Below are 27,548 nucleotides of genomic sequence, written 5' to 3' on the forward strand. Positions count from 1 at the left end.
ATATTGGAAAAAAAGGTCTTTCACAAATTATTCGATCATTATTGTTCACTCTACAATGAGACAGTATGTTGGTTTGATTCCTAGCCAACAATGAGAAATTTAGAAGGCTCCAATAACTTTCTATCAGTAAGCCGATGATCATCAACGGAGAGAGCAAAGGGCTTGACAGAGAGAAGACGTAAGTACCATATCACTGTTCCATGTCAAGTAACGCTCTCCATTGATGGTCACTGGCTGACAGAAATAACATTATTGGAACCTCTTAAGTTTCTTATTAATGGCTATAGGAATTAACCTAACTTCACATTCATAGCCAATAGCTCACATGTCTTCTTTCTATAATAAGATGGTAGATTAGGCTTTAAGTGATGGTAGGTCAATCTATGCTAGACTTGGCAGATTTGCCGTAGTGCATGCTGAGGATTTACAATTTTTACTTTGGCTTATTTCATTAAACAAACCGCTGATATGAAATTCAAAATAAACACAACAACACACCTTGAAATTTAAAATCTTCTACCAAGTATCATGAACTGTGAAACCTAACTTAATACAACCATTTTGAATCATTACAAATTATTATAGTCAAGGCTTTAAGGCATTCCTCCATGTCAGGGTGTCTCTGGGTAACAGTTTCTCCAGCCATGCTGCTTGAATCTTCAGGTCAGAAGTCAGGTTACTTCTGACCTGAAGGTGCCAGCAGCATGGTTGGAGAAACTTCGCAAAGAGACACTGTGGAGGAATGCCCAAAAGCCTTGACTATTATGCATCGCAGAAACCTGAATCCATTTAATAGCAAATTATGTTTAAATTTCCTAATAATTACTAAGTATTACGTAATTTAAAATGAACAGATATTGACTTCACACAATTATTTTCAGAATGCCCATTTGCATTATAACAAATGACAATGGCAAAAATGAAAATCACTGTTTGAAAATGTAAATAATTTTGGAGAAATATAAGATGGTATTATATCACATTATTTCTTATCACTGAAGAAACAACAGTTTTCTTTTTTTACAGTAAAAAGAAAAACTCATTTCTATCTGTCTGGGCTTAACTGTAGAAATTTTGACAAAAACATAGAAACTATGATCGCAGTAGAAAGGGCATGAGTTTATTCCAGGGACACAGTTAATGGATCTTCATATAATGGGCATTTTGTTACTATTTATGAGATGGATAAAAACCATCACTATTCCTCAGATTTTGTTCCGCAGAACCAAACACAATGTGATTCTTGGTGGTGGCATGAATTATTGTAGCGGAGTTGAAAAATTCATGATTGCAAAGTGATCTACAGTGAAAATTTTGTTATGAATTTCACTTATGCACAAAAGTATCCATGATCACACCTAGTTATACAATCTTCACAGGGAGTCTAAAATAAATTGAAGTTTTCCTAAGATCAGGCATTGACTGAATAAAAACTATATATAAATATATACATAGAAATTTATTTATTAATCCCTTACTGGGGGTGACCATCCTTAAAGTGATGACTAAATATGAACTCATGTAAAGGAATTCCTTTGAACAAATGCTATTTTTTCATTAAAAAACCCAATCTTATTTTATATGCAACTTATAATGATCCCTGTGAATCGCAAACATGTCTTCTATGCATGGGACCAAATAACATCACATGCATCATATTTTTCCACAAAAGATATTTTGCACTTTCCCAAAAATTGCTATTTCAACTCTGATTAATGATTGCTTTTTCACTAGGATTTTCAGAAAACCAAATTGTTAAATGTTGATATTAAAAACCTAGCCCAGCATAAGAAGTGCAAATATATGCTCACTGTTGTATTTAAAAATTTTTCAAGGAAGGTTGTCTCAAATCTGGCATAGAACAACATTTGTCCGGGAATTATTTAACTAATACAACCTATCAGTCAATTAGTGAAAAGAATGACAGAATTTGAAATAAAGAGCCAAATACTTATACATAACCCTTACTATAACACAAAGTCAAGGATATACATTTTACATTTCTGACAGATTTGATTAGAGAATTAAAAAACAGCAATTTGTAACAATGATAATTTTGAAGGAAATCACTTCATATCATTGTGATAATCAATACTTATGAAGGCAATTTTATCAATCTAAGGCGATTAGAGTGAAAACATTATGACCATCCAATTTTTAGACCCGACCCACTCAATTTTTAGACGAACTAGTAACCAAAATCACAAAAATTGTGATTTGTTTAGACAAATTTTCATTCAGAATGGTAGCTTTAATACAATATGTACATTATTTCAGTTTCCACACAACTTTTGGGGGTGTAATTTATTTTCAAAGTAAAAAGAAAAACTCATTTCTATCTGTCTGGGCTTAACTGTAGAAATGTTGATAAAAACATAGAAACTATGATCTCAGTAGAAAGGGCAATTTCGGTTTCCACACAACTTTTGGGGGTGCAATTTATTTTTCATTCTTGTAGAGAGAAAATTGGTACACAAAAACTACTATAATGCATCATTAGGAACTAATAAGTGGTGCAAAATTTTTGGATAAGTTTATAAAAAGATCGAATAGAAGCTACATTAAGTGTTCTGAATGAAAAACTGAAGAATTCATCAAAAAAACTTGTGAACAAAATGCTTGGTAACTAAGTTGATAAGTTATACATGAGAGATTAACCAACAAAATCACCATGCAAAATAGTCTTTGCTCACGCTCACAACATACAAACATGATTCTATATGTATGTTTATATATTTGATGAAAAATGTTATCAAAGCAATCCTTAAACCTTTATATAGGTTGAGCACCAGTGATCTATTCTAAAATTGATTAGACCTCTTCCATATATGAAAATTAACTAACCTCAATCTTTCAGCAAAACATTAAATAGATAATAATTTGATAGCAGAATGAACAGAGAGAATGGTATATTACATTGCATATTAGGTACTCTGTCTACGTGTGCAAGGTGTACATTAATTATTAGAGACTAGCATTAAGATAAGAGTGTTAAAACAAAGTACCTACTTTGAACAAGATACTATTTAAGCAGAATCATCAGAGCATATGCAATATCTTTACTAGATAGTTTTAAAAGATGATTCCTTAAAAAATTAAATTTATGTGCCCTTAATTAAATGTATTTTGTTAAAAATTTATGCTTTGTGGAGCAAGTCAGTCAAGAGGTTGGAACTAAAAGGAAGAGTATAAATACTGCAATTATCTCCTCAAGTTAATTTCAGGGAAGTGCAAAAATCTGGCTCCTAGTTTCACTAGCATAAAGGGCTTCTCTCATATTAGCAAGGACTGCTACGAGTATTCTAACAGGGTACTAATTCCTACACAAAGAAAAATGAACGAATACCATTATATGGTGATTATGAATTATAATTAGTTGGTTAAATGTAAGCATTTGCCAAAAGCAGACTAAATGAATGAGCGACATTATTAGGCATAAGGCAATAAAAATACTAATATGATGGCTTAAATACCAAATCTATGTACAAGAGACTTTGTTTTAGCAACAACAAAAAAAGCTGATGTTTTAGCTTCATTATTTAGAACTCAAACAAAAATGCTGCCTTCCACATGATGGCATAAGACTTACACTTGTGCCAGGACAAATGATGAATCACACCTGCACAATATGAACGCACCGCCACATCACATGTACTAGGGAAGAAAAAAAACCAAGAGGGGGAGAGAAAGAGGCAGAAGGGGGTGGATGGGGATGAAATTAGGAAACAAATAAAAATAACACCTGAGAAACATTTAAAATGATCGCATTGCCAAGATAAAAATAGGACAGGGGACCACAAAATTAGGTAAGTAAACAAAGAGATTAGCTAAGATATGAGGAACATATTCAAGATGATAGTGACAAAGAAGCAAGAATTAATCTTCTTAACTCTTTGTTAATAAATTTAATGCTGTAGGACTTGTTGTCAGAACTTAAATACAAGTAAAAGGAGCTGATAATCCAATGTTTGAAAGGGTAGGGTAGAAATTCACAGATAAAATCTTCCTAAGGAATAAAATTAAATGATACAGGGAGAATATGCTATAATGTGGTTTGATGTAACATGCTATTCAATAGTCATGCTTCGCCCATCAAATTTACTTTCCAATTTTTACCAGAAATTTGGTTGATACTGAAGATGTATATCGGCTCTATGAGGTGACTGCAAATGACGACTGCTATTTGTGCTCTATTTCACTTTTGAAAACATGAACCTCAATATCCATTTCCTTCCTAAATAATCTTCTTTATATAGGGCCTAAATCTATCAAGAAACATAGTCATGGGAGTCAATGGGATCAATTGTAAACCCAGGATTGTAATCCCATCAAATCCAGGGATTGATTAGTTAAATCATGGCATTTATCTAGGATTTGAGATTATTTTATTCCACTCTTCAATAAACAAGGAAGCCACTGTATAACATACTTCAAATTTTTCAGTGTCAAATACAACTAACAAAACACCAGGATTAGCACAGAGAAAGGCTTCTCTTTCAAGTTTTGAACGTTGAAGTATGAGGGTGGTCTGAAAACTTTTCGGCCTCGCTAATGGATGGCATCACCACTCAAATGCTTTTTTCTCTCAGTTGGCAAAATTGTGAGAAGACGCCCTGTGAAAATGCAAGTAATTCCATCCAGCAGTTCGCTTTGGGCAGTCATTTGAATCAGTTGTGGTGCATTTGTCATTAGAAATGGAAAAAATTAAGTACTGTGCAGAGATAAAATTATTTGTAAAAGAAGTTTTAATGCCAAATGAGACTTTCATTTGAAGATTGTAAATGGGTATGGGGACTCTTGTTCTACAATTTACACCATGATTAATGGGGAGACGAGTTTAAACATGGCAGTGAGAGCCTCTAAGATGATCCATGTGAAGGATGTCCAAAAAGTGCAGCCACACCGGAAATCATTGAAGAAATGCACAATATAATTTTGAAAGACTGGCACATGAAGGTGTATAAAACTGCTAATACTGCAGAGATATCAAAAAAATGTGTCGTTTACATTTTGCACAGATGGATGCTGCATGTGCTTACCGTGAATCATAAATGCATTTGGATGGCAATTTCCAAACAATGCTTGGCATGATTTACAAAAAAATAAGAGTGATTTTCTGAAACATGGATTCCCCATTACCCACCACAATCAAAATAACAATCCATACAGTATATATAGGCCAGTTCTTTGGCTACGAAGAAGGTATAAACGGTGCCATTAGTGAGAAAGGTCATGGTGTCCATTTTTCCGGATGCATAACAAATTTAGTACACCAACTAACTTGAAAAAGGTAAAAGAATAATTGAAGAGTACTATTAAAACCTTCTCAAGAAAGTTGATGTCAAAAATCATAAAAAGAGATCTGGCTTGCAGAAGGTGAAAAGGGAAAATGGAAGGATTTACACTATAATGTGCTGGAACATCCACCCTATTCCCTGGATTTGGCTCACTCAGACTTCCACCTCTTGCAAAAAATTTCAAGTTTCCTCGCTAGTCAACATTTTTCATCTAACCAAGAAGAGTTTGTGGCCGTAGATGAGTACTTTGCAGCACTTCCGGAAGATCACCAGAGATGGGATAATTTCATTGGAACACCACCAGATGAAATGCATAAATATTAAAGGCCATTGCATAAAAAATAAATTGGTTTTAAATCATAAATTCTCATTTTCATCATTAGGACGAAAACTCTTCAGATCATCCTTGTACTGAGGCTATTTGATGTGTAAATACTTTTTACACTAAAACTTTATTAGCCATGAGCAAAAATACATATTTAGTAGTACTGTAACACATATTTGCATTTGAAAATACACTAATTGTTTCATGACATTTTTCACTCAGTCTAAAAAATTGATAATAGTATTTTTTTAATGTAAAGGTGCCTTATAAATTGCAAAATTAGAAAGAAATGTAGAATATATTGGGTGAAAGAGATAAGTTATGAATTTAAAGGAATAGAAACTGGAAAGACAAAGTCATATCTTTATATAAATTCCAACTAATGTGGATCTAAAACACTTCAACCAAAACCAAATTTTTTTTCCTAATTTTTTTATTTTCCATTGATACCCTTTTTTGCCACTTCTGTTTTGACCCGCACCATTCCTGTCTGTTTTTAAATACCAGATCAGTTAAATATAAGTACTTCTAAGCATTCATACGCAATAAAAGTCACAAACAAAACAGGCAACCCTTGTGATTTCAGGGATAACATTTTACATTTAAGTATGAAGGACAATATTAACTGATCTTTTAAAAAATAGTTCTATGAATCCATTTATAATTCATGGAACTGAATGCCCAAATAAATTTGGTTGAGTTCGTGGGGGTGGAGGAATCGAAACTATGAAAGTTTCCACTTTCAATTTAAGAAAAACTGGTTGACTGGCATTTTACCAAATGATCCTTATGTTGTAATCAAGTACACAACACAGATATACACTTAAATATTCAGAATGATTGTATGGTTGCGTGAGGTTTACGTACCATTGATAAGCCTTCTGTTACCCATGGACATACTTACAATATGTCCATTATGACATTAATGCAATAAAAGAATCAACATCATTGCAATCATTGTCCAAAGAATTGGAAAAAATTAATTCAAGAACTTTAGATATTTTTAACAAAAACCAATGCAATGCTCTATAAGTGGTTAAAAATGTATCGTTATCATCCAAAACTATTCATTCACATTAATATCCCATAAATCTACAAATCCTAGTTTTCCATATTCATTCCCTAAAGGCAGCCATCAGGGGTGTATTCCTAAAAGTTACGAGGCAATTTATAAGTCTTCTAAAATCAATCTTAAATGCAATAAAAAACTTGCATTGGCATGTAAGGTGGATGGTACACAGGTTTACAAGCATGATACATTTTTTTAGCATTACAAGTATTTGAAATCGACTTTTACCATTTCTTTGAGAAATTTCTCTTAGTATCTACCCAAAACTCTCAATAAATATATTTTGCGTTTAGACAAAGTTTTTAAACATATGATAAACATAGTCAAAGTTCAAAGTAACTCAAACTTTTTAATAAGGTTCCAGAATTTTTTATCAAAAACACTTTTAGTTCAAGCAGCCAATATGCTTTACCCATGAGACAGCAAAATTTTGAGCAACACTTACAAGAAGTATCTCATGCAGCAAAAATTTTCATGAACTGAAAATGAATCCTGGGATTCAAAGACTAGGATTTTTGATCCTGGCATTTCTATGAGCTGGGATTGGGATTGAATCCTGGGATTAAGATTGAAACCTGGGATTGAAAAATCTTCAGAAATCCTGGAATTTCAGGTTCAGACCCTGTATTAAATGATCAAGATTTCATAGGGCATATATCTTTTCCACATTTCACTTAAACTTTAAATTTGATGTCAACAAGCTCCTACTAACCTTGCACTTTGTAGACATTCATGTTCACAACAAATTGATCGATGAAATGCAGTTCTATGGAATTCATAATCTGATATTTACTTTCATTTTTTATTTATTGTGAATGCCACCATTATTCTAAAATGACAAAAATGGCACGCTACCATATTCCTATTTTTGGCCAAATGACCATCGCTATCAGCATATTAATGAACATTACCATTTATGCTGACTTCATGAACACAGTTCACCCTACCTAAATGAATGAACAAAGTCTAATTAAGTGTCCTGGAAATGATTAAAATACCAGGCAAAGATACTCCACAAGGAAATGATAAACTTGAAGCTTGTTAGCCTTTTCCTGCAGATTCGGTAAGTTGATTAAAGGAAATAACAAGAAAAAGGCAACAGACCACCACCAGACAAATTATCAATGCTTAGGATGTAAGCATAAGTATTAATATACCTTCGGAATTAGAAACTATTCAGTAGAATACAACTCATATCGACCAACTGTCCCAATAGCAAATCACTGTGATGAAATCTTACCAAAGCAAAGTTAAAAAGGAACATACCTGAAAATTATTCTCCATATCTTTCCCTAAGAGGTTGTTATTATTACTGCTATTATCAGACTGTGCATCGACAACATCACCTGCAGAAGAGCGGACTTTGGTGTCTATCATCTCTGTCATTGTTTTAAGGACCATCTGAGCCTGTAAGGCATCCTGAAATACATCACAAAAATCTTTTATTTCCAATGCTATGACCCTCAGTCAAATAGGTACTAACTTAATGCACATACTTAAACAAGGCTAATGAAAATTCACTTCATTATTAATAATTTATGATGTTTATAAACACGTCCAGAGTAACTTGCAAGCAAAAATTTTCCCGTGAAGTACCAAAGTGAAGCCACTTTGAAACCTATAAAAGACAACCTTCTCTATATGGCCAGATTTTATGTGGATTAAGCTGGTCCCAATTGGCATGGGTTAATTGTGTATCACCAGTAAACTTATTCTGAATTAATATTCTAAACATGACTCATAAACAAATAAACATATTATTAAGTATGAAAAAGAGAGGGTAATACAAGGTAATTTGATGAATTGAAGTTTTAATACAACTACTGAAAATTTCATGTTCATATTGAAAAGCAATTTCTTCAGAAGCGTTAGTTCATGCCAAAATTGATGACTTTATTTCTATCTCCATCGACTGCATGGGAGGGATTTAAGTAAAGGGGTTCAGTTATAAAAAAGAAATAGGATATTACTTGAATTTTAACTCAGAATTTTACCCTTATTATATGGGTATAAATATACTCTTTTTGGTCAAATGAATATAAGAGGGAACTACTATTAATCAATAAAATTTGTAGGGAATATTTACAGCCTAACTACCTGGTGTATGAGATTCATATTGCTGGTTGGTATGATGCTATGTCAATACTGTTTCTGTGGCTTGTATTCACAAAAGAAATAATATCTTGCCCCACCAAATGAATTATAATAGCAGAGAATAATTATAAATGACTGAATTTATTAGTTTACAACTATAATGGTACTTAATGATAAAAGCATTATTCATTCCATGATCTTTCTTGTAAAGCAAAATACTCTTATAGTGAAACAACTTTTTGCTTATAAATTAACATAAAATACAATAATTCATTCCCTGACCACATAGTTGATAATCCTCACATCTTCCAACAAGGTTGGTAAAAATCACTTTCCCCTTCTCACAAATGATATTCTTGTTAATATGATCATTGCAGATGTGTTTACTAGATCAGCCACGCTCACACCTTATTCTCAATTTTCAATGATGTCACTAGGGGATCGAGATGGTGCGGGGGCTAACGTACTGGCTTCCCACCCAGTGGGCCAAGATTCAAATCCCGGTGGTGTTGAATTTTTTTAGAGGTATCTCAATCCCTACTTGAGGTTCTTTGTGGAGGGCACTTTGAGTGAGTATGCTGTCCGTCGGATGGGACGTTAAGCAGCAGACCCCTTGGCGCCTTTCATAAAGAGTAGGCTAATGCTGACGCCGGGTTTCTCTCCACCCTTCACCCTTTCATGTCCATCCCCTTTGGCGCAAATGACCTCAGCTGCCAGTCGCCTCCCCTAAATACCACTACTACTAATAATATTGTGTCACTTTTCATTTCTACGGCTATTTTTATTCTTTTATGGCTTTCCTCTTATGGATTTTTTTAAATCAATTTTAAAATTATGCACAAAATATTATTGAGCCTTGCACCAAAGAATCACTAATAATAAGTCTGAATACAAGTTTGGAAAAATGTGCCATCTCTAGCGACACTAAGATGCTAGCCAAACAAGTGCTTGAGACATACTGCTACTTGCAGGCACCCAATCATTCCCCATACAGGTATTTCCCTCTCCTTGTGACTCATTGTGTAAAAAGTCACTCATTATATGAGTCATTTTTGGGACCAACAATTTTCCTCGTAATACAAATTACTCAGTATGCAAGATGCCCATTAAGCTAGGTTCCACAGTATATCCTAATTCCAAAATATCATATGCCAACTCCTGTTTTCACAATCCTGCCACTTAGAACTATGTGCTGGGATTTAGGCAATCTTATTCCAGGAAAATTGATCAAAATTCAACTCATATAAGTAAATTCCATATATCCTCACAACATCTTTAACTAAATACTTTACATAATCAATTTTCTCCATTAGAAATATATCAAAGACTTACTGCATCAATGAATTTAATTTCTTGACAGTGAAGTACCTGAAGAATGAATCTATGTGTCTGCAATGGGTAAAGTCCACAAAATAACTTCACAGGTGGTGTTTTGAAGTAATATATTGGAACACTTTTATGCTCTTAGATATAATCACCAATAATTATCGTCCAAGCTATAATTTACGCCTATATATTTACTGCGCACTAGTTGCCAAGTTACCTTAGTTCCATAGCTTAGGCAACCTGTACCACTGGGTCTCAAAGAAGATTCAATTGAATCCTTGAGTTCTGAACCCCTTCATAATAATATTAATCAGCATATTCATGGCTATTCACAAGAAATAGTGAATTTTCTTTGTTCATAGTCAATATTCCCATTTCTTTATGGAGCCTACAAATTACATATATCACAATTAGTATTAACACAGATAAGGGTTAGTACCTGCTCCAGTGACTTCAGCCTTGCTTGTCTCCACGCTGCTCGCTTCTCAGCTCTAATAGCTCTTTCCTCTGCAGGTGAGAGCTTTCTTTCACCAGTAGGTGTGTTGGTATCAGTTTCTTTGTAATTTTCCATTGGAAGGCCCTTTAATCAATGAAAAAATTTAGTTAGCCTAATTCAGGATAAAATATATCAAGGCATCATCGGTATTAAAAAAATGCACAAATTTAAGCATGCTGTAGCTTCCATTACATCAAAATATGCCATTGAAAATATACTTAGCATCACTTTGCTGTAAAATTAAAGAATATTAGGAAGATATATCGAAATACTTTGATAAATTACACAATGTTCACGTTTTAGAAAGAATAGGCAAATTCAAACTTCCATGATTGTCTCAGGCTAACAAAATATGTATGCTACAGAAATGTTTTATAGGAAACTGAAGGTTGCTAACATGTATATGGCAGCTGAAACACACTTAAAATACTTTTTCAGGAATTTCTATGAGAAAATGCTGTTTTCAAACAAGAAAAATTGCTGCTCTAATTTAAATTTTATTCACTAAAACCATGACTCTGTTACTTTTCAACTACACAAATTATGTATCCTCCTTAAAAGTGGACTATTTCTTCATGCTCTTAAACATGAAACATTTCAACCACATACTGGCCAAGAGAAAAAAGATCACTCATGAACATCCCCTTTAGCATTAATGCCTCTTAAATCTTATCAAATCGTCAATACTTTGAGCAAATAATTAAATCCACTTCCTTACCTCCTGCTTCATTCTTTCCTTCATTCTTCGCTCAGCTTTAGCAGTCCTCACTACTGAAGGTGTAGTGCTGTATTCTTGCCTGAACATGAAAACAGAGAATAGTAGGTGTATGCCACAAAAATTCAAATAACTGCTTAAAGTTAACATGTCCATAAAATCATAGCAATTAATGATTAATCTTACCATCTTTCAATTAAATGATATATACAATAATACTTAGGAGTAATTATGGTATAAAAACATTATACAATTGATTTCAATGACAGCTTTCTTATTTTAAACTGTAACATTCAAATACCAGAAATTTTTTATAGAAAAATATTTACATGATTATTCATAAAATATTTTGAAGACTTTATTCTGAGTGAACAGTACCAAATGGACACATTTACAAAAGGTATTTTCCTTAATGTTGCACATTATACTAGAAAGAATTGCATTTCCTCAGAACAACTAACCTATTGCCTTTTGAAGCATTTCCTTCATAGTCTTCTTCATCAGCATCATCAAGCTGGGTCCATGATTTCAATTCATCCTTTGACAGTGAAGCAATCTTTTTTTCTGCAAATATTAGATGCATTGTGTTAGGGATAAGTTTTCATTGCAAGCATTGTTTACATTTAATATGCTAGTTCCAACCACCTTATTAAGTCATGATGTTAAGTTCAGCCAAATCCAGTAAGAAAAACATTAACTGGATTTAAGTTACCCCAATTTCAAGATACTGCGGGAGGTGGCGCAACAATAAAGGTGCATGAACTTTACCCCGATTGCTGATGTCATTTACTGGCATTAATAAAAAGGAAGACCCTTTAGCCAAAGTACAACATTCAAGCCTAAAGAAGATTTGAATAAGTGATTAGAGAGTTCACAGCAAGGACACAATCCACCAGACTATTTATACTAGTATAAGGGTTTAGCATGGTATAAGATATTAATTTAGAAGTCACATAAATTTTAATTATGTAATTTTCCTTCAATTCTTTTTGCATTTTATTAATCAACATACTCTAATAAGACAAAAAGAACAACTGCAGCCTTGAGGATAAGATGATGGCTCAATTTTTTAAATGTTCAAAGTATCAAAAGACATTTAGAATTTCACCTGCTATGATGCAGAGGTTATATCTTATGATAAACTCCATTCGAGAGAATATCATGCATGTAAACATAACATTCAATCTTAAAGAGGCATGTAGGTACAAAATTTTCTGGTTAGTCAGTCAGCATGCTATCTATTGGATTAAACAGGCTAACTTAACATATTTAAGAAGCTATTTGAGGAATCAGACAACTCACCTTCTTCCTGTTTCATTCTTTCCACCTCATCTTGGCTTAGAAAACTAAATACTTTTTCTATAAAAAGTAAAAAAATACAAATAAAAATAATGCATAAAAAAATATGACTATCTTAAATAATGGTATAAATTTTATTACATTATCTGTATACTCACAATAATGCCAAGGAAAGGCATATGATTGAAATTAAAAAGAAATCAATTAATAACGATATCGTAACTAAAGCACTATATAAATAACAGAAGCAATTGAAAATTGCAAAAAATCTACATTTTATATGATACTTCATAAAAATTTCAACTCAATGCCATCATAAATATAAAGTTGAAAAGAGAAATTAGAAAAATAAAACCATGCATATGTCAAATGACTGGTATCCAATTCATAGGAAATTATTACATCAATTTAAGATGCAAAAAAAACGATTGCAAGAATTATGACAGTTACCTGGCTTTGGTGAAGGCTGATGCTGTTCAACCATGGTTTTCTCAAAAAATTTCAATTTGTCCTTCACAGACATTTTCATCTGCCCCCCTCCTTTGGCAGCCTATAAAAACATAGCATACATTTAAGATTCGAATTAATTGGTATGGTGTAAATTTATGTTGAAAAGGAAAACATTAAATTAAAAACACACAAATATAACAATATTGGTAAGGGGTCACATATATTACTTGAATAGAGTTTTAAAATAAGAGTTAAAAATTTTAATTGACATGAAATTCATAATAATTTTGTTCTTCTGAAAACATCTTTTACTAAATGCCAAACCATAATTTGTACATCATAAATTATGCTATATCAATGAACATGGTATAACTTTGACCGTCTTTTTCATTTAACCCCTTTACATAATTGTAACCTTTCAAAACCATTACACTCATTATAAGACTGTATTTACATAACAAAACAAGGTCATGAATAGCTCAATTGTAAATGGGTATTGTTTCCTTAATTTTTAACTTTTCGAAAGAGGATTTCTCTTCATTATTTTTAGAAAAATAAACATTAATATTTCTGTTGTATATCTGACTATCCACAATTTACTAAATTAATTAAGATTTAATAGTTGGTATGCTAGAGCATTGAAACTAAAACAAATTCTTTTTAACACTAAGTACTTCTTCATTTGATTCCAAACAGAAACACTTCAGAAATAATGGTACACACAATATGATCTTAAATAATAGGAAAGTTTCGTGAGCAACTGGTAGATCAACAGAATATGCTCTCATTGATAAAGTTATTACTTTCTTGGCTATCTTATGTTTTTTTTATTACCTTCCATGCAGATTTAGTGTCATAATTTGATTCCCATTTTTTGTTTGCAATTATGTTTTATGGCTTTGATATGGGACAGTTCTGTAATGCTAGGAAACTTTATCGTTGAAAATAGAGAATAACCTAGATTTGAGATTTTTGAGATGAGGATAATAAGAACAAAATAACAGAAAGGAAAATAAAGGAAGTGTGAGGCAAGGTGGGGGAGGAGAGGTTGTCTGAGAAATTGAATAAGGGCAGGAAAATAGGATGCAGAGTACGTTGAGTGGGCAATGGAATGCTGAGAGGGGAGGATATAGGGTGAGGTAGAGAGAGGAAAAAATTAAGCATATTGGATGGGATGAAGAGAAAAGAAAGTTATGGGAGGGCAAAGAATGATTATCATAGTGATCTTAGGTTCGTATGTAGTTTCATATTAGTTGGGGTTTAGAGGTGTAGCAATTCTTAGTCTCATTACCCATAAAAAACTTGCAGTGACCAGCAGACTGCTGCTAATAATATTGTGTTTGTTAACACTTCTTTCACAGCAGATTCTATACCAATGTCTCAATTCTATAGTTACTATTGAACTTAGTAGAACATTTCTGAACAACCACTCAAGGTAATTAACATTTTTCATTCATCCAGCATTTTTTATGGGCATTTGAAGATTGAAATTAGGTGCAATATAATTAACACCATCCAAAGGAAATGGTGAGTGGATATCAAAGTTGTACCAGAAATTTCACATTTGCACATTTAATGCAATTTACTTTACTTACATTTTTATAAAATTTCATTCCATTTATTGATAAAGTCCCTTCAAATTTTGAGCACATTCGAAAATTAGGGCACTACACTAAAAAATAATGATTTGAATTTAGATGGAAATCCCACTTCTTAAAATTTGGTTAAAATAAGCAGACTTGCAGCATACTGTGTTCTAGCTTTATCTGTGAAACATTTAAGACCAAGAGATGATGATGCATCTTTAAAATGTGTAGATTATGGAGCATTTCTCCTAAACAAGTAGATTTATCAGAACCAGAGAGAAACTATATTCTTTTTTCTATTTCCGTAGCATACAACAGGAAATGATTATTATTTTGGGTTTAGGAGAACATATCCATGAGGTAAAGGGTTATGAAATATCACAATTATGTATTGTTTCTATGAGTGAAATTTATAGAAGACTTGGGCTGTAAATAGCCGAATTATGAGCAGGCATAATACCAGTTTTCCTTCTTTAAAAATTATGCCTGATGAATGTAAACAGTTTTTCAAGATTATTCTTCATGTCTATCTCACAATAAACATTCAGCTTGCCACCACTATGAATATGTAAGATGAATTCAAAGAATTCAATAAAAACGTCAGGAATCAGAAGCAAGATAACATGTAACAAAACTAATTTATGACAATATACACAATAGAATTGCACTAGAAAATTTCCCAAAGGTTTTACGATTTCTAAAGAGTTTTTCCAGGTTTTAATAATTTTTTTAATCTTTGCCAAATGTATATAATGCATTTATTTATTTTTCCTTCAATAAATAATTAATATTCTGCCTATCATCAAACCAAGTACCAGCTTGGGAAACCTTCACAATGATTTAATAAATCCATAGTCAAGAATACTCTGGGCCATTTCAAAATAAATGTAAGGACATCCCTAATCAACATAGCCTATTAATTGCTTAAGCAAAAAACTATTTATCATTCACAAGAATAATACATGCTTACTTCGTTCAAGTAATTAGAAAATGCCTCCCTTTTCTTATATTATCACAGAGAATTTCCTCTTATTGAAACCCTGTTTTATAAATCATGATTAGTTAAATTGAGACCTAATTCTTTCTTGTGATTGGGTACCTTAACAATTCAACTTAGAAAAACAAGAGCCATATTTTACATCATGTTACCATGGTGACTCCTCCTGGTTGCAAGCATTAAAAAAACCTAAACACAGTTATCGACGCAAAGGAAAGTTTGATTGATCATGGCAAAGTATGATCAACTAATTGCTTCCTTAGTTATGTTCAAAGTGAACTGACCTAGACGGTAAATGCTCATATGACAGCCCTGAGGAATTTCAATTCAACCATAAACCATGAACATTTACCCATAAATTAATATTATCACTATAATATTAATATATCCTCACCATGGGCATAATTTAGCTAATGTTGCTGCTTGATTTTTAACAAATAATCTGAAATTATTGGTTTAAAGAGTACCCATTTTAGCCTATTAAGATAATTTATTATGCATATTAAAATACAATAGTAGATCTAATTAATGGACCATAACTTATAAATTAAAATCCTAATCTAATCATACCATATGGATAGAATTCAAGTGCGTATACTAATTCATGTAATAAAATTTACAACATACATATGATTTACCTTAACAATATAATGAAAACAATTTTTAGCCACTTATATTTAAAAGTCCCAATCATAGCACCATAAACCTTAGGCAGAAACCTTAACACTAAATAGAACTACCATACAGCCAGAAATGTGACTATTATATACATTAACTAGAACAGAGATCAACAACTTAGAGCATGAAAACATCAGTCACCATAGATCAAGACAGCAACTCTATCACAACTACATTTATCACACAAAAGATATTTTATTTGATCTAATTTACTTAAGTACAGCTCTAATTTATGGCTCATACATGAATAACTTCGATACTGGGGATATATCATTTAAAGGCGCACTTAGCAATGAAATGAAGTTCTGAAGAATAGATTACCAAAATTAATTATTATGATCTTCTTTTAATGTGGAAATTTTAACATAGAAACAAAATAATATGAAAGGAAATGGCAAAAACATATTACAAAACAATCCATAGTTAACAGAATTTGAATTATAATGATATTTTAAGATAGTGGTGTACATTGAATTTAGAATTAATTCAATCTTATATTTTACTTGCACACTTTAATTAATAACTGAAAAATGGCATTAATGCAAAGCTTACTAAATTAATTCTTCTAAAAATGATTTATGATATAGAATGCATGATTCAGTTGCTTAATTCACATTGACGAAGATACAGAACCTGTGCAATATTTACATAGGAATGTGAAACTATTGTAAATTACTGTACTCTTGATTTCCCTGAAGTTAAATTTCAATAGGGTTTCACTCAAATTGACAGCTAATTCTAATTAGACCTTATTTTCTTCTATGAAAATTTATGTATGCATACTTCTTTCACAAGCATGATAGCATGATTAATAGCATATAGCATGATTAGTATTAATTGATGCTGCAATGGAAATCAAATCAATAATGCCCATTTATTTACTCAAACTAACACTACTAAACAGTAACCAAGAATAATTCGTGAGTATACAACTATACATATATTTCAGCTTGCATATCTATGCAAGCTGACAATCTAATGCACATTGCGTATGAAATGTTCCTGTAGTGGGAGTGAGCTTTGCCAGTTGAAGCTTGAGTTAATGAGATATCATCAATTCTGAGCATAGGGGGAAAGGGATTTATTTACAATGAGGATTAATTTCATGAGTATAAATATTTGCCAAAATACCTTGGATAGTTTTTTCTTTCAAATTAGGATTATTTTTAATTTTTTTGAAATGTATAGCCACCACACTTTGGCAGAAGTCAACTTGGTAAACATACTACATAAAATGAAGTTAGCAGAAAATAAATAAACGTTACCATTTACTTACTCCTTATGAAACATGCTACACTGCATGCATTAAAGTAGAAATTAGGGTAATCTGAGATAAGTCTGAATACACCCACTATCTAGCCTATGCTACATTAATGAAGTTAATAAATATACCAACAGTTATCACACAACAATGTACCAGATATTTGAAAACCCATGCAGGATTAATGAGAGCTCATGCTAGAAAAAAATCCAAAAGGAAATATTCTTTTCTATCTCCTCTGGGAATGGGTAACACAGACCTCCTCCAAACCCACCTCCAGTGGATTGATCTTCTTCCCTGAAAGCCTCGCATTTGGTTTCCTACTCCTTGCTATTGGCTCCAAAAGGTCTTCAGTGGAGGAATATGCATCCTCAATATCATCATCGTTGCTATCAAAGCCCTCAAGTGAGTGTGGGATTAGCTGCTTGGGAGAGATTACGGGTGACTGGGATGGGAAGGGAGAGGAAGGTGTGTTGTCCATTATGCCTGATGCAGATGAAACTGGTCGTGTTGTGGGAATAGGCTGTGCGTGAGCATGTGAATATGGCAAAGAAGCATTGGCACAAAGAATATAATGCAAAATTTTAATATTTGCCATGCCAGAATTTGTGAGATGAAACATTAAATACACAATTAATGTGTAATATTTAATCACAGGCATTGAGTAAATATGAAAATGCATAATTAAAAATCAGAAGCCATTAAAAATAGGATTTAACGATGGTTTATATACAGTCATAATTGGTCAAAACCAAAGAAGCCAAACATGTGAGAGGAGTTAATGACGATATGTATATACATCAATAATTACATCATTAACAAAAAAGTGGATGGTATCGTAATTGAATTTACAGTTTAAATGCCAGAGTTTTTTATATGGCAAGGCATTACAAGATGTAGCAATGCAGAATTTTGGAATTAGCAATATGAAATGTTTCAAGATTGCCGCCAGGAGTAGGAGAAAACAGTAAGGAAGTTAAGGGATAAGTTATTAGGTTTGGAAAGAGGTTATAATGGGTAAAAAGAACAAAAGCAAATTTCAAAATGAGCAATATTTTAAAAATAAATTTCAAAGCAATTTAGAAAAAAAAGCTTACACATTATCTAAAATAAAAAAGCACAGCAACCAACATAAATTACAAAACATTTTTCAAAGAAAACTCTTTTTTAGCACAGATTAAATCAAATACCAAAGATAAAAATTAGTAACATTTAAAAAAAAAACATAATTTGAGGCAGTGAATAAAATACTCCCATCTTTGATTAAAATTTTCTAAAAATAAGAATTAAATGATTAATAAGGGACACAAAAGGTGTAACAGCTGCTGGTACGATGTGCTGGCAAAATAAATATGGTGTTACTGAGTGAAATAAAAATTGATGAATAGCAGTCACCACCCCAAAGATTTAAAAACCATTACTGCTCATTTAATTAGAAAAATTACATGGTTATTTCATACACATTAAAGGGACTAATTGTAAACTGCTTCCCTGGTTCAGTACAAAAGTTCAGCCGGCAAAAATTATACATCACTTGCCACATTATAGATACAAAAAGTAGTACAGCCCCTTAAAACGGGCTGCCCATGCATTATGTTACATGCAGAGGACGGAAGGATTCTAAGTGACATGGCATGTAAATAAATGTTTATGGGAAGTGCACCACTAAATGGAAGGTGTATGAATTTTTGCACAACTAACTTGATAATAAGTGATAAAAAAGTCACTTTCAAATCCAGTGCATGGAAGCACTGAAACAAGTCAGGCTAGATAGATATGTGACGTTAACAATGCAGAATTCAACCAAGAAAAACCGTAAGGGGACAAATGGACAGCAATGACATAATATTGTGAAATTTGAGATAAAAGCTCAGGATGAAGCATTTTGTGTGTCGATGAAAGCACCTAAGGCTGAGTTTAATGAAACATTTCTTTTTCATCTTCCTTAATTTTTGGGAGGATAACTCCAAATAGCACCGATTACAATATTGTCAAGAGGACAAAATGAAAGTTTGAATTTGGGAAATATATAGAATTAGGAGGGATATTCAGGAAAAGATGAAAAAATGCAACACAGTATACGAAAAACTCCCAACAATAATACCTAAAACAACAGGAGGCAAATTATTGCAATCAGGGATTGGTACCAGTATCAAGAAACACCTAGGATTTTTTTACCTAGATGCAAGTAATTCCTGACCTGGATACTAATACCAAGGTATTGGTACCTAGTTGTCTTGCTCTAGGCATTAGCGTAGATTAATTGTGTAAAATCCAAATGGAGTAACAGAGTTTTCATCACAGCATTCTGCTCCAAAAGCTATAAACAATGCTGGATGAGTTATGTGAAATGCATTATTATACCATGAGGTGATTATATGTTTCAAATACATAAAATTACTACCATGAAAATGCCACAATTAAGGTAATCACATTAATCAACCAATAATTCATCTCATTAGTTCCTCATGTTAAAGACTTGAAAATTAATCGAATAAAACTAACTAAATGCTAAAATCCCAAATGCTAACATTAGTTTGAGAATGAAACTGGTCGTAAATTATTTCACTCAAAATCCATGCTTCAGAATTAATCTTATTCTTATAAAAAGAGGAACACCTTCCAACATGCACCCTACTTGCCCAATGTCTAATTCACTTACTGATGAGGAAGTCCTTGAAATGCATTAATTCATTTCTAGGGTTTAATACAAACAGTGTTAAACGAGCAAAAACAGTGAATAATGCTCATAGAAAGTCCACATTTTTGTAAATCCTGAAGTTTTCATTTAGTCAGACATGAATTTAATATGTTCAAATTAGTTAGTATTGGGTATCAATCTTCCATAGTTTTACATTTAGTACAATATCATACAAAACAGAGGAGGTAATATTATCTGGCGAGGAAAAAGGTGAGGGAGAGAGGAACAAAAAATATTTAAGACATCCATTGCAATGCATTTATCCAGTCCTTATTGTCTAGATACCGTAATCATCATGAAACTCATTGAAATGGATGAGGCTCAAGGAATTGCCCTATTGTTATTTCAAAACCGTAAATCATCAAGAGAGAATTAAGTTTACGAATGAACACTTGCAAATATGATAAATAGTGTGCCCAAGGTACGGTGATAAAAATATACATAACAACGTGCATCTTCATCAACAGTACCTTGCACTATCCACAGCATTGCTAACTTAAATAGGATAATAACTAGCATAACTCCTACCTACATTTTTTCATTACTGGTATAGGATAAAAGAAAATAACAGTTATAAAAAATAAAGGAAATGGTTGAATGATACATAAATATGATATAATATTTTTACTAATGAACAGTAACCAAATGTTGACAAAACTGACATTAATGAAGATAATTTTGCATTTCACCTATTTTCCAAAATTTGGGAGCAAATTTTCTGCCTTGTTCCATTGAAAAAATTACAATGATTTAAAAAAAAAAGATGTTCAAAAACTAACCATTTAAAATTATATAGCCAAAAAAAAAGGTAGGTATCTACCCATAATTTACAAGTTACAAAATACAAGCCACTTTAAACTCACACTTCTAAATATGAACGTAACAGTTCAACATAGATTTCTGGTAACAAAACAGGTTTTCTTTCAAAAGAAAAATGGGAACTAGTTCCTTTGTTTGTGAGGCAACAATATATCACATGCTCAACAGAACAATGAACAAGAAAGCTCACCAAGAAGTTTCAAATATTCAGTCACCATACATCAATAAATATTAGAATGTTTTAGATACTCATTCAAATGTTTCAGCTGCCCACCAAAATTGATAGGAATTGAAAGTGAAAATTGGCATATTTCCAAAATAAACAAATCCTTGAATCTGTGAAGGCAACTTAATGAGCTAATTCATAAAAATTGTGGCATGGCAGTCCCCAGGGTAATGCTTAGCTCCTGACTGGGGAGCCTGGGTTCGAATCTGTGTTTAGCCTCCGGGCATGCTCAGCTTTACTCAAGCTGTGATTTTTTTAGGTAACCCCTTCCCAAAAAATACCAGACAGCTCGGGGAAAGGAGCTTGCCCCCCTGACCCCGATGTGTGAATTACACATAAGTACTCCTAGACTTAGTATGATGTGAGATTTACCTTCAGCTATCAAACTATTTCTGTGCTATATAATGTGGGTAGGTTTGTTGCAACAAAATAAGTTTGTTCAGATATTTCGTTACAAAATCATAAAAATGGGAATGATAGAGGCATCAATTTAACCCAGGACGATTGCCCTGCCCACTAGCGGCGCTAGTTGCCTGAGACCCAAAGAGTCGTCTGTGCTTGGCGGATTGTCGATGTGTGTGCGTATGGTGCCAGTTATGTTAGTTTCTCTTGTCCTTGTTTTTACTGCTTGTCGAAAATTGAAATTGATGAAATCACGGAGCATTACGAATGAACAAGTTTATTGGTGACATGCGGTAAAAGTTAACAAGAAATTACTGGAATGTTGACAGCTGTTTACAGTGATAATGCTCTGAAGAAAACATCTGTTTTCAAGTGGATTAAGCATTTAAAAGATAGCCGACAAGATGCCACGGATGATGCAAGGCTGGGTCGACCTTCAACCAACTGTGTTGACGACAACACTGATTGTGTGCAGTCCCTTGTCCTTACCAACTGTCGAAAAACTGCTACTGGTGTTACAAAATGTCCACATCTTCCCAGTGATGAGGGGACATCACTGGAAGATGTGGATGCAATAAAGCAAGAAAAGACGAGAAAACTAAAAAAAGCCGAACTGCCTAGGACTTCCAAATTTCTCACTAACTCTTCCCTGATAAACATGATCTTGGTTAAATTTTAAGGATTGTTACATAGTATATCTAAATATGCTGTTGAACTAATGTACTGCTTGCACAAGGATGAAGCTATCAAGTAGAAAAAAATGATTGAGCAACATGCAAGTTTATAACTATGCCTATTCTTGGATGAGAGATTTAGCAGGGCAGGAACCTCAGATTTTACTTTTTAAAGCAGGAGGTCTCATGAAAATTCTTTTTAATAACGTTCTACCCAATGTTCTGTGCTAATTTCATAACAGAGAACCAGGGAAACCAACATATCAAAGAGAAAATTTGTAATAAGTAATAATAATAATAATAAATATATTTCACCTTTCCTTGTACATTATAATATCATACAAATAAATATGAACAGGCAATTATTTATTCTTTAGAAAGTTTTTTTTTTGCTTTGAAACGAACACATACCAAAATAGGACATGTTTTTAGGTTGTTACGACATTTTTCTTCACACCACTGTCTGAGAATTTCTTTCTAAGCACTGTCTCGCTTAATCCTCTCTCTTCCACAAGATCTTGCAGCATTAAAGAAACAAGGACATAGGCGACAACAATCAACATCAACAACAACAATATCTTTGAAGCACCCACGGTGATTAAGACAAATTCTTTGATAGTGATCATCAAAAAATTTGGATAAAAACACGCATTATCATGGCACATCATTGGTTGCAGAAATGTAAGTAAATGACCACAGCAGAAAAGCATGTTGAATCATCAAGTTCAGGCAAGTTACTGACAAAATGCCTATGGAATGAATGGTAAAAGGCCAAACTCATGACACATTCATATAAGACATTCATTCAATTTCACATCTGAAACAGGGGGACACCATAAAAGTTTTAAGATTGAAGATTTATCTACACATTATGAATTACACTTGCAAAGTTAGGAGAAAGTTTATATATAATTCCATTTACTTTTCATCCAATACTCGTACAGGAAACATTTCTGAGACACAAGTAACTGTAAAAATATCTCTATAATAATGTTTTTAAAGTAAGACCTTGAAAATATCAAGTTTAAACACTTATTCAAAGACTACAAAATCATTACACAATATATAAAATCACAAAAAATACATTTATGTACAGACATATAAGAATGTTCTCTTGGTGTGCATAAAATGGTTAAAAATTCTGCGGCATAACTGCTGTAGGACAAATTTACAATTTGAAATTGTTATGAATATGGTTGGCTGAAAACTATTAAAAAAGATTTCCGAAAAGTATAAACGGGTGGATTGATTGAAATATGCAAAGTTTCGACAATGAATTCTCTATTAAATGATAATAAAATCTATTGGGTAAATTTCTTTAAAAGACAAGATCATGGATGACAAGAGCTAGATGTCTCCAGATGTAACAAAAAAATTCAGAAGGTAAATGTAGGCATGATTTATACAATTGTGCTATGGATTTATGAAAAAGGACTAGTTCACGTTGAGACTTGTGTTCAAACAAAATTCAGTCTTAGAATCAGAGAATAAAATCAAAATTACATACACCACAATAAAAACTGAAGACCATCATGGAAATACTCAATTAAAAATGAAAGTTCATCACAGGGACATGTTGATGAGATTTTTAATGAAAGGCAAATACACTACTTTTTACAATGTTAGATAAAATGACCTAATTAATCAATGATTAAGAATTTTGTTTGGCTTCATCAGAGATAGAAAACGATTATGAAATGACAATATAATCATTGTTTTCAAATAAATAATAATTTAAAGCACACAGTGAATGAATGATAAGGCATGTCAATCAACTGTAATAAAAACTGAACTTGCAAAACAGAATCCTAAATCCTTCACAAAAAGAAATTAGCATATCCCTAATTTGATGGTATAAATGGGAACATATATAAGCAAATATCTAGATTCACACCATTCTCATGAATCATTATGTCTTTTTTCAAAGATCATTGCTTTTTGATTTTGAATTGGATTCAAAATATTGATTGACCATAGAGTTTATAAAAATATTCTTATTTTTTTTAATTGGAAAAAAGTATAGGTTTCAATTCAAACAGCACATTTCAATGTTGCTCTTTTGACTTTGCCTCATTAAATTTTGACACAAATTAATCTACGCCAGTACAATATTATTAAGGATGTAATCTAAATGGAAATATTCAAACTTTGTTATAAATTTAATTAAGGGTGAACTCATTGAGAATAAAAGATTGTTTATATTTCAGTCATTACATGTGTGATACACTATGAACCTGTACCTAGCCTGTGATTTGCATGCTAAAATAGCTCTTAACTCATGTTACTGCTTCACTATCCTTGCTTGTTATAATATGGCTAAAACATATCAGCATACTTCCTACCATGAAGTCATGACATCATTCCATTGACTTTCATAAGGTATACTTCTTGGTGCAAAATATGGTGATGGCTTAAGAGTACAAAGTTGCAGAATGAAAACATTCTTTTACTAAGTAAAATACTAACTTGTTTTCAGTGAACATCAGCCAAATTGCATTAAGTTTTTTTTTAAACCTAAAGCATGGCTTGGTGAAGTCTCAGCAAAATGGTAAGAATAATATTCCTGTTGACCATTTGGTTATTCTGCAGGTGTAGGATCTTATCTCATTAGTAGATAAAAAACCTAATAACAAAAAATTTAAAAAATATTTTTTCACCCACGCATCATTTACTCAGGAAAAGAAACCTGAGATAAATGACCAAACTGAGTCCTTCATGTGACTATTTGGTTACACGATTAACATTTTGAACTTTCAATATATTTCAGTTAAATCATTGTGGTACTAACAGTAATTGGATTGCAGCCATTTCTCTCCCTATCTTTCAAATGAAAGAGCCTGAATGTTCCTTCCTTAAAATGATATTGCATACCTTGATACCAAAATCATTACATTTAGCCATTATTTTGATTCTATTAGTTAATTCGAAATTTTATAAAATTGCAATTTTGGTGTCATAGACACTGAAAATGAAAAGTAATATAGGAATATTAAGCATTCATAAAATTGGATTTCAATAATCACATACATTGCAAAACCAATGCTTGATGCAGAAAAGGGAGGGGAAAATAGACATGAAATACCAATACATTTGAAAGAAAATTCAACATAAACAAATAATTAAGATTGCATACCTTGATTCAAGGAATTCAATTTCAGGAATTTAGAAAAGTAAGTATCTACCATCCATTTATCATAATGATAATGATTTATTGTTGATCCTGTCATTGTGTTTAATTCTTTTTAAGGATGAAATTAAACGTTGGGTATGTATAATTTTACTGTATGCATTAGCCAAAACAAATAATTGATAAAGTTTTTGTTATGGGGAAGTATCTACTGGTCAAAATAATTAAGCATGTCTAAAAAGATTCATAATAACAGAGCATGGTCAGGAAGACTTCATTTGTAAAAATAAACTTTTTTTAAGAAATTAAAAAAGTACAGAAAAATAATATTTTGAAGCAGTGAACTGAATCAGTCAAAAAGAGATAAAATCAGTATTCATTCTAAGATAAATAATCCATTTTCATAGACTTTCTCTTTACTAATCTCTTCTTAGAACCAATGTCCTCACAAATCCATCATGATGAATGATTGTAAATAAAACAATTAAAGTGCTTTCTATTCTCCATTAATTTCTTTAACTCACTAAATTTTGAAGTGCAGGAAATATTTTATTTCCTTGACCTTCATTCACAGTTTCCGTGTTCATTTGACAAGAAAAAACTGCAATTCCAGTGTTCTCTTTGTAATTAGACGGCCATAATTGAAATGAATGCTTCAGTTAGTCCAGTTCTATTTTTGTGCATCAAACAGCACACATGACTTTTATGAATTTGTGATTCATGATGCATCTAGCCTCTATGTATGGGAATGGCTTAGTGCAATTTCAAGCACCTAGAAAATATTTGTACCAAAAGCAAAAATTATGCACGAAGAACAAGGTACATTAAATAACTTCTTTAGTCATCAAAAATGGCTATTAATAAAATATAAATCACTTGCTGCAATGAAATAAATGTCAACTGATTGAGGAATTGCAATTTTAGAATAGCCTAAAATACGCTACTACACAGATTTCACCAACTTTAAGCTAAAAACGACAATTAATACAGCCATTCACTTCAATGATTTATGTCTCCACAAAATAAAATTTCTTATTACAAAAGATGTCCAACTTATTTGAAGCAAATGTCATTTCTAATAAGAAGCTTGCAATATCAGAAAATCACAAACAAACATTAGGGCATCAAAACAAAATGGAAGACATAATATTTTCATACATATGTACAGTGAACCTCTTTAGTGTGAACTGGAAAAAACCACACATTCTCTTATTCAATATAACAAAATTTGTGGCTGTAGAATTTTCCTATACATATTTAATAACACATAGCTTCATTACTGTGCATACAGCATGCATGCATGGCATTTTTGTTCATCTTCGGGAATCTTTCCAAAAAAATAGCAATGGAAGACATTAGCGCAAGGAACTATGAAGAGATCAAGCAAGCAATGAGACAACTTGGAGAACTGCTACCATCCTATTTTAGGACTGATATGCTGTGACGATAAGAATTTCCTTTATGCTAATTAACTTTTTATCAATGACAGTTTTCTGTACAAAAGCTAAACAATGACACGTTGTAATGACTAAATGTTAACTAAATGACTAGTCTGAAACATTAATGTTCAAGATCTTACATACATTACAGCTTGCATACTCGCATCTGCAAGCAACTGGATGAGTAGCATTCCAATAACCTAAAGATGAAATGCACAATGCCATGAAAACTGAAGCAAAAATGTCCCAAGGGTGAAAGCTCCCAAAAGAAATCATTGGTAATGGTACTGTGCAAGGCTTCTTGTAGCATGAGATATAAATAAATTCACAAATGAATATTTTATCCTTAATTTTATAACAGCCTTTGCTATTATGAAAATCAATACAAAAACACTATTTTTTTTACGACATTAGGTGGGGCTTTTTTCAGAAAAATGGACTTGAAATTCAAGGGAATAATTGATGAACCTTCATATTAACACAATGCTTCTATACTTTTTATTTACTGCCTTCACAAAAAAAATCACTTTTAAAATAAACAAGAATAAACATGATGGTTTTAGATCC

The 27,548-nt window shown here is 32.2% G+C and overlaps 1 protein-coding gene across 10 annotated transcripts in view; it reads right to left on the minus strand.

The window, feature by feature from the left end:
• scrib (scribble planar cell polarity protein) overlaps positions 1-27,548 on the minus strand; it is a 336,501-nt gene that overhangs the window by 8,267 nt on the left and 300,686 nt on the right. For 4 of the 10 annotated variants that reach the window (XM_071595076.1, XM_071595078.1, XM_071595079.1 and 1 more), the window contains 7 exons: positions 17,853-18,116; positions 13,072-13,171; positions 12,625-12,681; positions 11,784-11,886; positions 11,326-11,404; positions 10,551-10,691; positions 7,958-8,110 (listed from right to left, as the gene is read on the minus strand). In XM_071595076.1, the coding sequence (XP_071451177.1) occupies positions 7,958-8,110; positions 10,551-10,691; positions 11,326-11,404; positions 11,784-11,886; positions 12,625-12,681; positions 13,072-13,171; positions 17,853-18,116 (897 nt within the window). Of the gene's footprint in view, positions 1-3,589; positions 3,655-7,957; positions 8,111-10,550; positions 10,692-11,325; positions 11,405-11,783; positions 11,887-12,624; positions 12,682-13,071; positions 13,172-17,852; positions 18,117-27,548 lie in introns of all 10 variants that reach the window. The other 6 variants (XR_011702610.1, XR_011702611.1, XM_071595074.1 and 3 more) reach the window with 5 other exon arrangements.

The sequence above is a fragment of the Hetaerina americana genome, unplaced genomic scaffold, assembly GCF_022747635.1.
Source record: "Hetaerina americana unplaced genomic scaffold, ioHetAmer1.1.p SCAF_7, whole genome shotgun sequence".
Lineage (NCBI taxonomy): Eukaryota > Metazoa > Arthropoda > Insecta > Odonata > Calopterygidae > Hetaerina > Hetaerina americana.